Below are 13542 nucleotides of genomic sequence, written 5' to 3' on the forward strand. Positions count from 1 at the left end.
CTCCAGAGAAGATGGAATGATAATGAGAAGAAAAAGACAGCAGAAAGGTGAAGTAATATACAAACATTCAGACCTCTAAAGTGGTGTAAGAGACCTCTAAAGACCCCAACTATCTTACACATTACAAAGATAGCTTCCCCAATTATCACCTCTAATACTATTAACTCACAGACATTTCTCCTTCCCCACCTCTAATATCATTAACTCACTGGCATTCACCTTCCTTCCCCCCCCTCCCCCCACATCCCCCTTCTGTTCTGTAATGTGATTTGTCCTTTTCATGTGTGTTCATTTTTTTTAAATTGTATCCTTTGGTATATATGGTTGTGACTGTTTTCTTCCATTATTTGATCTGAGGACGTGGGTCTGGCCCACAAAAGCTCATCATCTAATAAACCATCTTGTTAGTCTTTAAAGTGCTACATTGTCCTGCATTTTGCTTCAGCTACCCCAGACTAACACGGCTACATCTCTACCACTAGAAACTGCAGTAACTGTGGTTTCCTCCATAGCAGAAGACACCACAATGCAGCAAATGCTTTAAATTATATGCAGACTATGGAACAGTTCAAAATCCATTCATTTTGAATCAATTTTTAATTATATAGTTTCAGAAAATAGTTTGTGTGTTGACATTCATTCTTCAGAATAATCTTATGTTATTACGGTTTGTTTTTCTTTTTATACACAATACTGGTTGTATTGAAATGGTTCTTATATGTGATCTTGCCAAGAATATCTGAGGATCCAAGATGCTTAATGAAAACATTAGATTTTGCTAACAGTGGAAAAAAAACTCATTTCTTCACTCATCCTGTTCAGCCTAATTGTAAGAATATGACTGTATAAAAAGATTTACATCTCAGAAATCTTGTAAATGGCAAGTATAAATAGGTGAGTAAGGTAACACTATTAAAACAGAAAATACTAAGGCATAGAGAATTAAGTTATCACTGCATTGTTTTAATGCAGGTTTTTGTATTTACAGTAATTCTGAACAAAATGAATGTTTAGTTAACGGGTCACATGGCATAGGCAATCACAGAAAAATTATGCTTGCATTTAAAAAAAAATCAACATATTCTCTTGTAGACAATAGGTTGATGCCTTAACTCAAGTGTATAGGAAAACATTAGCAAGAAGTTTTAGAATGCTTGCCAAGAAGGATAAAGGGAAATCAAGCTGGTACCCTATTGAACTATGCCAAATAGCAGCTGTGTGCTCTTAATAGTTATAAGTAAGTGTCTCCTTGTAGGTATTACAATGTGAAGTGCTAGTACTTAGGAATTGGTTTGTAATGTACACGAAACCTGGGTCTAACCCTGCTGAGTCTTTTTGTGTCTTTGATTACAAAAGGGTTTCAGTGAAATAATGGACTCTTGACTTTGTCAAGTTTCATCTAGAAGCTGCTGTTGTACTCTAAGGTAAATCCACACAGCAGAGTTATTTCGGAGTAACTGACATTAGTTCGAAATAACAAAAAGTGAGCCTATACTACAAGGCTTTATTTCAAAATAATGGCAAGGCAGATAACTTTTTACTATGATTCCTGTTACCCTCAATTCATAAGGAGTAAGGGAAGTTGAAGGAAGAGTGTTCTTCCTTTGACTTCCTGCTGTGTAGACAGTGCCAAAAGACGAATTAAGCTACAGGCAGTCCCCAGGTTAGGTCAATCCGACTTAAGTCGGACCCCTAGCTACGAACGGGGGGGGGGGAGGGGACGCAGCTAGTGCGGGGCGCCTCCCACACTGTTGCCGCCTCTGGCGGCACGGGGGGCGCTTCCCCCCAGAAGACCAGGGAGACACGGAGCTAGCGCCCCACCCCAGCAGACCAGAGAGACGCGGAGCGGTTTTTCTCGACGCGGAGGACGTGGGTGGCGGGACCGCGGCGCGTCTTGGCGGTCCCGCCGCCCACATCCTCCGCGGCGAGAAAAGCCGCTCTGCGTCTCCCTGGTCTGCTGGGGGGGGGGGGGGGCGCAGCTAGTGCGCTCCCCCCGCCCCCCCCAGCAGACCAGGCTTTTCTCGCCGCTGGTCAGTTTCAGTAGCGGCTGAATCAGGACGCCTGGGGTAGAGCAGCTGGGGGGCTGCCGGGTTGGTCCCACAGCGCGTGTGGCGCTACTGGACCAACCCACCCGGCAGCACCCCAGCTGCTCTGCCCCAGGTGTCCACAAGTCAGCCGCTGCTGAAACTGACCAGCGGCTGACTACAGGAAGCCTGAGGCAGAGCTGCTCTGCCCCGGGTTTCCTGGAATCAGCCGCTGATCAGTTTCAGCAGCGGCTGACTTGGGAACACCTGGGGCAGAGCAGCTGGGGTGCTGCTGGGCTGGTCCAGTAGCGCTGAGGAGCGGCGCTGCGGGACCAACCTAGCAGCACCCCAGCTGCTCTGCCCCAGGCGTCCCCAAGAGCAGCTGGGGTGCTGCCATGTTGGTCCCGCCGCGCCAAGGGTCGGCGCTACCAGACCAACCCAGTAGCACTCCAGCTGCTCTGCCCCAGGCGTGTTCAATTCAGCCGCTGCTGGTCAGTTTCAACAGCGGCTGAATCTGGACGCCAGTTCCGACCTGCATACAAATTCAACTTAAGAACAAACCTACAATCCCTATCTTGTATGTAACCCAGGGACTGCCTGTATTTCGATTTGAGCTATGCAATTGACGTAGCTGAAGTTGCACAGCTTAATTCAAATTTAGCCTTGTGTGTAGACGTACCCTAAAAGAGTTTATTAATCATTCATGTCACAAATGAGTTAGAATGCTAAATGTGCTTAAAAGCGGTCACATTTCTGCCTGTCAATCAGTATGGATCAATCTCTCAAACCAACTATTTACACAGTATTTATAAACTAGAAGACTTACCTGGTGTCACTCAGGTCCTTCAGGGGAGGGGGTGCAAAAGTCATAGAAGGGCTTGGAGTGGGGGAGTACAGGAGTCAGGTGTGGGGCATGAGAAGGGCCTCAGGGCAGAGAGAGGGAATGCAGAAGTTGTGGGGGGATAGGGAGCTGTGCTGGCTGACTGGTGGCTGCTCCCTGGGACTGGGGTGCTTGCTGCCTCCTGTGGTCATTTGTGAGTATAATTTGTTTTAATCTTAGCACAGAGTTTGTGTGGTTCTCAACAAAGAATACAGACACATAAAGGCATCCCTGAGGAGCAAACAGCCTAAAGCAGTCTCCACAGAGACCAGGACCATTACAAGCAGCAGGTAGTCCCCCTCAGACACTGTACAACCACAGCCCCATCTCTTATGTGAATGTTTGTCTTCCTTAAATTTCTGTACCTTAAATTAATTGATTCATCATAAACAAATATTTACAGCCTAGAACAAATGAATTCAATATCAAGTGAACTGGCAGAAAGGTGTACATACAACCTATGTAAAGACAGTCTCTTCACCAAAGCACTTACAATTCAAGTAGACAAAACAGATGAATGGTACAAACAAGGGAATATAATCCTCATTTTATAGATGGGAAGCTTTAAATCAGAGGTTTAAACTGATTTGTCCAATCTTGCACAGGAAGTCTCTTGCAGAGCAAAGAATGAAAACCGTATCTTTGTAGTTTCAATAACACTGATAATAAGACAGACCATCCTTATTCACTTTTGGGGGCATTTTGTTGCAACCAAAATCTCATCTAGTACCAGGAGACTTGCAACCTTATTTTAATGGAACTGCAGAGGTTTCTGTATTAGTACTTAAAACAAGTCTGATAATTCTCTCCTACCTGAAACAGACAGAGGAGCAGGGAGACAGAAGAGAAGTGATACAAGCTAGCTGTAATACTCTCTTGTAAAGCTATTTGCTAAGTTTCCCCCTAAGTTGTACAGCTGTGCAGCTTTCCATTAATCCCCGTGCACGAGCTCAGGAGATATGTCCCCCAAGACCTGAAGCTGCCAGGACCAATGGGGGGTGCCTCTTCCCCACCCAGCCCAGCACAGAGCTGCTACAGCGTGGGAAAAGGGGGCCCTCCCTTGCCATCTACAGCAGAGAGTTGCCCAGGCAAGCCCGAGCTCCAAACTCGTGCCCCACAGCCCTAAGCATCTTCCTACACCCCAAAGCCAAAACACCCAGCCCAGAGCCTGTACTCCATTCTGCATCCCAAGCCCCAGTCCAGAGCCTGACCTCCTTCCTTCACCCAAGCTTCTTATCCACACCCCCACCCTAGAGCCTGCATCCCCAGCCAGAGCCCTCACACTCCTTTTCACCAACCCTCTCCCCCCCAGCCCTGAGCTCCCTCCCACAACTCAGAACCATTGGCCCCATCCAGCCACACATGACTTTTGTTGTATGCCCCAAAATGGAGGAGATATGCAACACATCATCTCCGTGTTGCACATCACCTCCACACTGATGCCCATATCTTTCTAGTAGTGGTTGAATATGAAGTCAGCAACTGGCAATTAAGAGATGGATAAAAACTTTCAATTGACAAAGATTTGTATACATTCTACAGTCTAAATATGCATCCACCCCATCTGCATATAAGCAAATGAAGGCAATGCTAATGTAGGCTTGGGGAGAGGGGGATTACCATGTTTTAGAAAAAAACAATTTTTGATTTTAAATGAAATCATTAAAAAAAACCTCTCACCAGAGACCTGAACTCCGCCACTGTGGAACTAGCTTCAGTCTCATCTTTATACATGCTGAGGCATCCCACAAGCGTGACATTTGGGACTGAAGAAATGTATTTTGGGAAGTGTTAGAATACATTAAACTTAAAAATAAAACTTAATAGTTGAAGTGCTAGGCTTGGGATCTGCCCCAAAAAAAGTAGTAATTTGAAAATAAGGATACATCTCTGACTTGGTTGGGAGATGAAAGAACAACGAACAAAAGGGGAAAAGAAGAGTGACTTAAAGATTGACTAAACTTCCTAGCTTTGGCAGCTCATCCAAAAGTTTGCTAAGGTTTGCTTATCAAAACTTATCTCTTCACAGAAAGAAATTACAAGCTTATTTATAAAAATAATCACCCCCGCATACCAATTTGAATACACATAAAGATAAAAACCTCTCAAAATCCAAAAGTTACAGAACATACCATTAGACTTTTCAACCTATAAGCCAATTGTCTCAATAGAACCTTTAGACAATTTCCAGCAGATTAAAATAAATCCTTATTTTATGGCTTCATAAAATATTTCCAGCATGATTTATGTCTACCAGTTTAGACTCCAGCTTTAAGACCAAAATGGGCTGTCATGATCATCTAATCTGGCCTCCTGCACATCAAAGGATACAGATGCTTACCCACTCATCCTGTAAAAGTCCTACAACCTATGACTGAGTTACTGAAGTCCTCAAATCATTTATTTAAAAATTCAAGTTACAGAGAATCCATATTTACACTAATTGAAACCCGGAAGTGACTTTTGCCCCATGGTGCAGAGGAAGGCAAGCTACTCCCGCCCAAAAGATCTCTGACAATCTGACCTGGGGGATGAATACCTTCCTGACATCAAATATGGCTATTAGTTGAACCCTGAGCATTACAGCAAGACCCAACCAGTCAGACACCTACAAAAGAATTCTCTGTAAATAGATCAGAACCATTCCCATCTTGTGTCCAATCACTACGGATATTTGCTACTAGTAGTCCCAGATCAGCAACATGTCAGTATAGGCAACCTTATTGTAACAAACTTATCAAGCTCAAATCAAGAAACCAGTTAAGTTTTTAGCTCTCTCTAGACCCCTGGGAAGGCTGTTCCAAAACTTCACTCCTATGATGGTGACATGTTATTGGATTTTAATATGAGCAGGAAGATCACCGTTGCATTCAGTGGCGCATTTGCCCCAAATTCAGTGCAAAGTAGCCCAACTGAAGTGTCAAACGAAAACTTATGTTGTGCTGACTCTGTCTAGGATACTTATGTAGATGTACAATCCGCATGTGCAAAGTTATTAATATGGGCTTTGTATTTATATTTTAAATGTTTTCTGCTGGGAGGGGTGGTTGCACGATACTGCATGAACAATGACTCTTGAGTGTTGCCAATTGACACCTGAGGAGCACACAATGGCCCCTTTCCTGAGAAGGACACTCCTGAGGACTCCGGTTCCTTGCCTAAAAAGGACAGAAACTGGTTTGTGGGTCATGTGACCAGCCCATTTAGAAAGGCACCAGCATCCAGGAAAAGAAGATTATAATACCAGGAGGGTGCCTCCATTTTGTCTTCAATCCTGCTCCTGATTCCAGAAGCACCCATGTTATGAACAGAGGGCCTGGAAGAATTTGTTGACCCATCCTGACATAGGCTGTACAGCAGAGACTTTTAAGCTGGCAGTTTGTAACATCTTTGCTAAGAGCCTGCATCAAGAATTTGGTGATTGATGTATATAATGTATTCTCTTCAACAATCTCACTCTCAGCCTTTTCTTTCCTTTTCATTCCTTTAGATTCTAAAGGACTGGCACAGTGTGTGCTTTTGGGAAAGATCCAAGGTATAAAATTTACCTGGGACTGTGGCTGGTCCTATAGGACTAGGAGAACCTGTTTGGACTTGATGAGATTAGTTTTATAACCTCTCACCTGCATTAAGGTGTGAGTCTGATTGTGGCACAAGTAAAGCTGAAGTGTCTAATGGGTTTTGCTTGCGAGGCTTCTTGCTGACCAGAGTGGCAGCTGAGGTGCTTTGTGTGAGTGGTTTGGTGCCTTAGAGGGAAGGACTCCAGTCTTGGGCTAGCCCTGTTTTTGAGCAATTCGCACTGATCTGACCCTCTCAGCAGTGACCAGACCAGCCTGATATATTAAAGATGGTTACAAACCTTTATCTAATGTCAAGCCTAAACTTGTTGCTTGTCAGTTTACATCCATTTATTCTTGAGTCCGCACTGGTGCTAAACTTAAATAACTCCTCTCCCTCCCTGATATTTTTCCTTCGATATATTTAGAGAGAGCAATCAGATCTCTCACTCTTTTGGACAGGATAAAGAAGCCAAGCTCTCAAAATCTGTTAGTGAAGTTACAATAAAAAAGAACTTAACATTCTAGTTACATGAAACAAATCTTAGTGCTCACCTTCTGATCTGAGTTATCTTGAAACAACAAGCCAAAGTAGTCCTTTTCCAGTAAATTGAGCTGTTCACACACCTTGTCAAAAAGCACCTGGCCCTTAGCTCTTTTCTGAAAAATTAAAAAAAAATAAAATAAAATAATTGGTTAGGTTAATTCAAATATTTAATTATTAGAATTCTGGGTCAGTCATTCATTACAAATTATATTCACCCAATTCCATATGGAAATTTTACAAATATGCTGTATTTGTTTAAACTGAATATTGAAAAACACTTTTTCCTAACAGTGTATTCCTCTTATTCATAAATCGCAGACTGCAAGTAAATATTTCAAATGCATTGATTAAAACCCTGAAAATAGTTTTCACTTCTCCTAAATGTTTTACCATGAAAGCTTCACAGACAAGATTAACAAAACAGTCTTGTAAAAAGGACACTATACATAGTAATAAAACTGAACTTGTTTTCATTTAACATATTTGACAATCAATTCCTCAAAGATGTGTGTTCAGAAATAATGGTAGATTTCAAGGCCACTTTATAGAGTGTCATAGTAAAGAGTACAAAGGACAGTGCTCTTATTCTTTCACTAGAAAGCGAGTTTCAATCTGTTCATATGTAAACATTCAAAAATGGAGAATAGGTTGTTTTCTTACATTCAAAGGTACTATTCAAAGTGATCCTGAATAGGCAAAATGACTGCCACAATCTTAGCTGTTTTTAAATCTTGTGGTACTACTGTTGCATCATTCCAGGGAAAACATAAGATGTGTATTTGCCTCTTCTAATATATGATTGTAAGCTCTTTTGGACAGAGAATGAGTTAGGGTTTATAAATTGTGCAAACAACTTATTGTGTTGTAAATAAGTTTATTAATAAAGTTATAACTTTCTGGCTATGCATAAAATCTTGTTGCATAATATCACAAAATCATAGAATCACAGAATACAAGGACTGGAAGGGACCGCGAGGGATCATCAAGTCCTGTCCCCTACCCTCATGGCAGGACCCAGTACTGTCTAGAACATCCCCAATAGACATTTATCAAACCTACTCTTAAATATCTCCAGAGATGGAGATTCCACAATCACCCTAGGCAATTTATTCCAGTGTTTAACCACCCTGACAGTAAGGAACTTTTTCCTAATGTCCAACCTAAACCTCCCTTGCTGCAGTTTAAGCCCATTGCTTCTTGTTCTAGCCTCAGAGGCCAGGAAGAACAAGTTTTCTCCCTCCTGCTTGTGACACCATTTTAGATACCTGAAAATCGCTATCATGTCCCCTCTCAATCTTCTCTTTTCCAAACTAAACAAGCCCAATTTTTCAGCCTTCCTTCATAGGTCATGTTCTCTAGACCTTGAAGCATTCTTGTTGCTCTTCTCTGGATCTTCTCCAATTTCTCCACATCTTTCTTGAAACGTGGTGCCCAGAACTGGACACAGTACTCCAACTGAGGCCTAATCAGTGCAGAGTAGAGCGGATGAATGACTTCTCGTGTCTTGCTCATAACACACCTTTTAATGCATTCTAAAATCATGTTGGCTTTTTTTGCAACAGCGTCACACTGTTGACCCATATTTAGCTTGTGGTCCACTATAACCCCTAGATCCCTTTCTGACGTACTTCTTCCTAGACAACCGCTTCCCATTCTGTACGTGTGAAACTCATTGTTCCTTCTTAAGTGGAACAGTTCCCATTTGTCCTTATTAAACTTCATTTTGTGTAACCTCAGACCATTTCTCCAATTTGTCCAGATCATTTTGAATTATGACTCTATCCTCCAAAGCAGTTGCAACCCCTCCCAGCTTGGTATCATCTGCAAACTTAATAAGCGTACTCTGTATGCCGATATCTAAATAGTTGATGAAGATATTGAACAGAATCGGTCCCGAAACAGACCCCTGCAGAACCCCACTTGTTACTCCTTTCCAGCAGGATTGTGAACTGTTAATAACTACTCTCTGGGAACTGTTATCTAGCCAGTTATGCACCCACCTTATAGTAGTCCCATCTAAGTTGTATTTGCCTAGTTTATTGATAAAAATATCATACAAAACCATATCAAATGCCTTACTAAACTCTAGGTATACCATGTCCACCGCTTCTCCCTTATCTACAAGACTCGGTATCCTATCAAGGAAAGCTATCAAATTGGTTTGACATGATTTGTTCTTTACAAATCCATGCTGGCTGTTCCCTATCACCTTATTATCGTCCAAGGATTGAGAACTGGTTAAAAGCCAGGAAAAAAAGGGTATGAATAAATAGTAAATTTTCAGAATGGAGAGGGGTAACTAGTGGTGTCCCCCAAGGGTCAGTCCTGGGACCAATCCTGTTCAACTTATTCATAAATGATCTGGAGAAAGGGGTAAGCAGTGAGGTGGTGAAGTTTGCGGATGATACCAAACTGGTTAGGATAGTCAAGACAGAAGAAGACTGTGAGAGACTTCAAAAAGATCTCACCAAACTGAGTGATTGGACAACAAAATGGCAAATGAAATTTAATGTGGATAAGTGTAAAGTAATCCACATCGGGAAAAATAACCCCAACTATACGTACAGCATAATGGGGGCAAAATTGGCTATGACAAATTAGGAAAGATATCTTGGAGTTATCGTGGATAGTTCCCTGAAAACTTACACACAGTGTGCAGCGGCGGTCAAAAAGGCAAATAGGATACTAGGAATTATTAAGAAAGAGATAGAAAAGAAGACAGAACATCTTACTGTCCCTGTATAAAACTATGGTATGCCCACATCTTGAATACGGTGTACAGATGTGGTCTCGTCACCTCAAAAAAGATATTTTGGCCTTGGAAAGAGTTCAGAAAAGGGCAACTAAAATGATTAGGGGTTTGGAAGGGTCCCATATGAAGAGAGGTTAAAACGACTGGGACTTTTCAGTTTAGAAAAGAGGAGACTGAGGGGGGATATGATAGAGGTATATAAAATCATGAGTGGTGTGGAGAGGGCTGATAAAGAAAAGTTATTTATTAGTTTCCATAATAGAAGAACTAGAGGACACCAAATGAAGTTAATGGGTAGCAGGTTTAAAACTAGTAAAAGAAAGTTCTTCTTCACACAGCGTGTAGTCAACCCATGGAACTCCTTGCCAGAGGAGGCTGTGAAAGCTAGGACTATAACAGAGTTTAAAGAGAAGCTAGATAATTTCATGGAGGTTAGGTCCATAAAAGGCTATTAGCCAGGGGATAGAAATGGTGTGTCTGGCCTCTGTTTGTCAGAGGCTGGAGAAGGATGGCAGGAGACAAATCGCTTGATCATTGTCTTCAGTCCACCCTCTCTGGGGCACCTGGTGCTGGCCACTGTCGGCAGACAGGCTACTAGGCTAGATGGACCTTTGGTCTGACCCAATACGTCCGTTCTTATGTTAAATGTTTGCAGATGATTTCCTTAATTACTTCCTCCATTATCCTTCCTGGCACAGAAGTTAAACTGACTGGTCTATAGTTTCCTGGGTTGTTTTTATTTCCATTTTTATAGATGGGCACTATATTTCTCCTTTTCCAATCTTCTAGAATCTCTTCTGTCTTACATGATTTTCCAAAGATGATAGCTAAAGGCTCAGATACCTCCTCTATCAGCTGCCTAAGTATTCTAGGATGCATTTGATCAGGCCCTGGTGACTTGCAGACATCTAACTTTTTGAAGTGATTCTTAACTTTTTTTTTTTATCTTCTAAACCTACCCTCTTCCCACTAGCATTCACTACGTTAGGCATTCCTTCCTCAGACTTCTCGGTGAAGACTGAAACAAAGAAGTCTTTAAGCATCTCCAGAGGTCGACAAATTAGGGAAAACCCTACTTGCCAGACAAAAAAGGGACTCGAAATACCGGGTCCCCGTCGCGTGTAGACGCGGGCAGTTAGTCCGGACGTGTAAATTTCAAAAATGGCGACCAGCCAGGAAGATGCAAATCAAGCGCGGGATATTTAAATCCCGGGCTTGATTTGCAACTTCAAATGCCTACATTAGCTTCCCTAGTTCGAACTAGGGGGCTAGTGTAGACATACCCTAACGGTTAACAGTGTCAATGCTATTTAGAAGTCCATGAAAATAGATGTCCTTTGTCCAGTGTCCTTAAAGTGGTTTTCCTTCCCAAATGACAAGACAAATCTCTGACTCGTTTGTACACAAATAATTTCTTCAGCAGCTAACTGAACATAAGAATTTAGATAATCTAATTCCATTTCAAGATTTTTGTCAGATACTGTGTATGTAGTAATCTGAGAAAGTGTCTCATCTGAACAGATAGGAACTCCTAAAATAGTTTCTTTTCACAGAATCGAAATACTACAATCTGTGCAATGACTACAGTTTTATCAGTTTTTCCCTACACCAGTGACTGGCAGTACAAACAAGACACTTCCATATGCTTTTATAGTTGATAATTAAAAGCAGACCTATGCTCTATTTGCTGGGTAGCAGATTTTTGGCACAAGATTTGTTGCACTGGAGACAGCAGCAGACACAAGACAAAACAAAGAGGTTCAGACTAGTTTGCTTACAATATATAATCAGGGTGGGGAGATTCAGCTTTTGGAAACTCTCTTTCAAAAGCTAAATACAATCTGTTGCTGGAACAATTATACATGAAAAGCATATAGCCTTACATTTTGAAATGAGTCCTACATGCCTGTCCTGCTATTTGTGGCATTTATCAATGGGGCCAAAAACATGGCATTTTTGGAGGCCTGGCAATTTAAAAGAATTTCTGCATTTGCTTATGCTGCAGATTTTAGTAGACACCATACACTGCCGTGGTTCCACAGAAACGCCATCAACTGTGTATGTGTAGGCTCTTGTGACACTGAAGTTATTGTGCCCAGCAGACAGTGACAGAGAGCTCACAGTATACAACTCTCCTTGAGTTATGTATTTCACTATAGTTATTGTACAATTACACTGTACAAATACAAATGCCAATGAAAGGAAGGTATGCAGAGGACAAACAAAAATAGTGAAGACATTGTTTTTAATCCGCCCAAAGATATCAAAGCATGCTAATTCAGAACTGCAGGCCTCAATTGACACCAGGGACAAACTTGGCTACAGTAAAAACTTTCAAAAGAACTTTATGAGGTTAAGATCCATTTTCAAATATGACTTAGTTTTAATTATATCAAAGGAGGCTTAGAGATGCTGCTGAAATTTTTACTATAGATCTTTAAAGACTGAAAGAACTATTTCCTCACCAATCTGGAGCAACAACTTACTTTCCTAGTTGATCCTCAAATTTACTTAGGAAAAAAAATCAAGTATACTTCAGTCTAAATTGCATTCCTTCCAGCATATACAATTGATTCTGACAAGCGTATTTAAGGAAATGAGAAAAGAGTTTCTTTTACAAAATCTGTCAACTTTTCATAATGAAGAAGACATTTAAGAAGGATTGTATCCCGTTTTATAAAAACATAGAAAACAATGATCATCTCTGTGCCTAATTGACAAAAATGTACATGGAAGTTAATTGAAAAGCACCCTTCTGGATTATTTCAGAAACAGTACACACCCTGGATAATTAAATCATGGGCATCACTTTAGCAGTGCAACTTTTCACATAGGGTTGCCGGATTGTTGAAACAAAAATACTGAACACCCCGCCCCCCCCCAAAAAGGGAAAAAATTCCATTGAAGGGGAAAAAAGGGGGGGAGGGGGAAGAGACCAAAGCTGTTGAGCAAAAAAAAGGACTCCAAGTAAGCCAAAAAATAGAAATTAAAATAAAACAGCATGTCCCCTTTAAGAGTTAGTGCAGGGATAGGAACAGGGGAGAAGTTGAGCACTAAGACCCAGGGGGAAAGCATTGCTTTCCTCTAGGTCTTTTGGCCAGCAGCCATTTTGTGCCGGCAGCCTTGGGGAACCAGGTAAGCATGGGGGTGGGGGATGGGGAGTGTTGGGAGCCAGGGAAGTGGGGGGGTAGGGATGCCGGGTGCTGAGTGTTTGTAGGGTTACCAGGTACCTGGCATTTTCCCATCCTGGCCGGAGAAAAATTCAAAAAATACCGGACATTTTAGGAGTCCGGTATTCTCTGAATTTTTTTACCAGACAGGAGCCAAAAATACCGGACTGTCCGGGTGAATACCGGACACCTGGCAATCCTATTTTCACACCAGAGTCAAAAAGTTTATATATAGAAAACTATAAGATTAATTTGGCATTGGTCAGGTCCTTAACTCAATTAATGTTTGTTTTTCTTCATTTAAATCATTGCACTGGGTTTGGGCTAGGGATGAAGCATTCAATATGCAGGCTGCCCTGGGGAGAGAGGATTATCCCAGACCTCTCTTATCTCAGCAGCCTGTAAACAGGTGAGAAGCACCTTTCCATGGCCTCTGCAGCTCCAGCAGGCACAGCTGGGGGCGATGTGTATAGCCCCAAGTTGGGGCAGGTCCAGGTTCATCTGCCCCCTGTGCTCCCCAGATTGAGAAATGAAGCAAACTGCACTTTCCACACACTCCCTGATGAAGGGGAACAGCCAGCACAGGTCCTGTACAAATTGGGGCGGGGTGGA

General features: G+C 42.0%; 1 protein-coding gene across 17 annotated transcripts in view; it reads right to left on the reverse strand.

The window, feature by feature from the left end:
* EPB41L2 (erythrocyte membrane protein band 4.1 like 2) overlaps nt 1-13542 on the reverse strand; it is a 285536-nt gene that overhangs the window by 112894 nt on the left and 159100 nt on the right. For all 17 annotated transcript variants that reach the window (XM_089777259.1, XM_075924174.2, XM_075924167.2 and 14 more), the window contains one exon: nt 7017-7121. In XM_089777259.1, coding sequence (XP_089633385.1) covers nt 7017-7121 — 105 coding nt within the window. The remainder of the gene's footprint in view (nt 1-7016; nt 7122-13542) is intronic.

Source organism: Pelodiscus sinensis, chromosome 3 (assembly GCF_052426305.1).
Source record: "Pelodiscus sinensis isolate ZL-2025 chromosome 3, ASM5242630v1, whole genome shotgun sequence".
Lineage (NCBI taxonomy): Eukaryota > Metazoa > Chordata > Testudines > Trionychidae > Pelodiscus > Pelodiscus sinensis.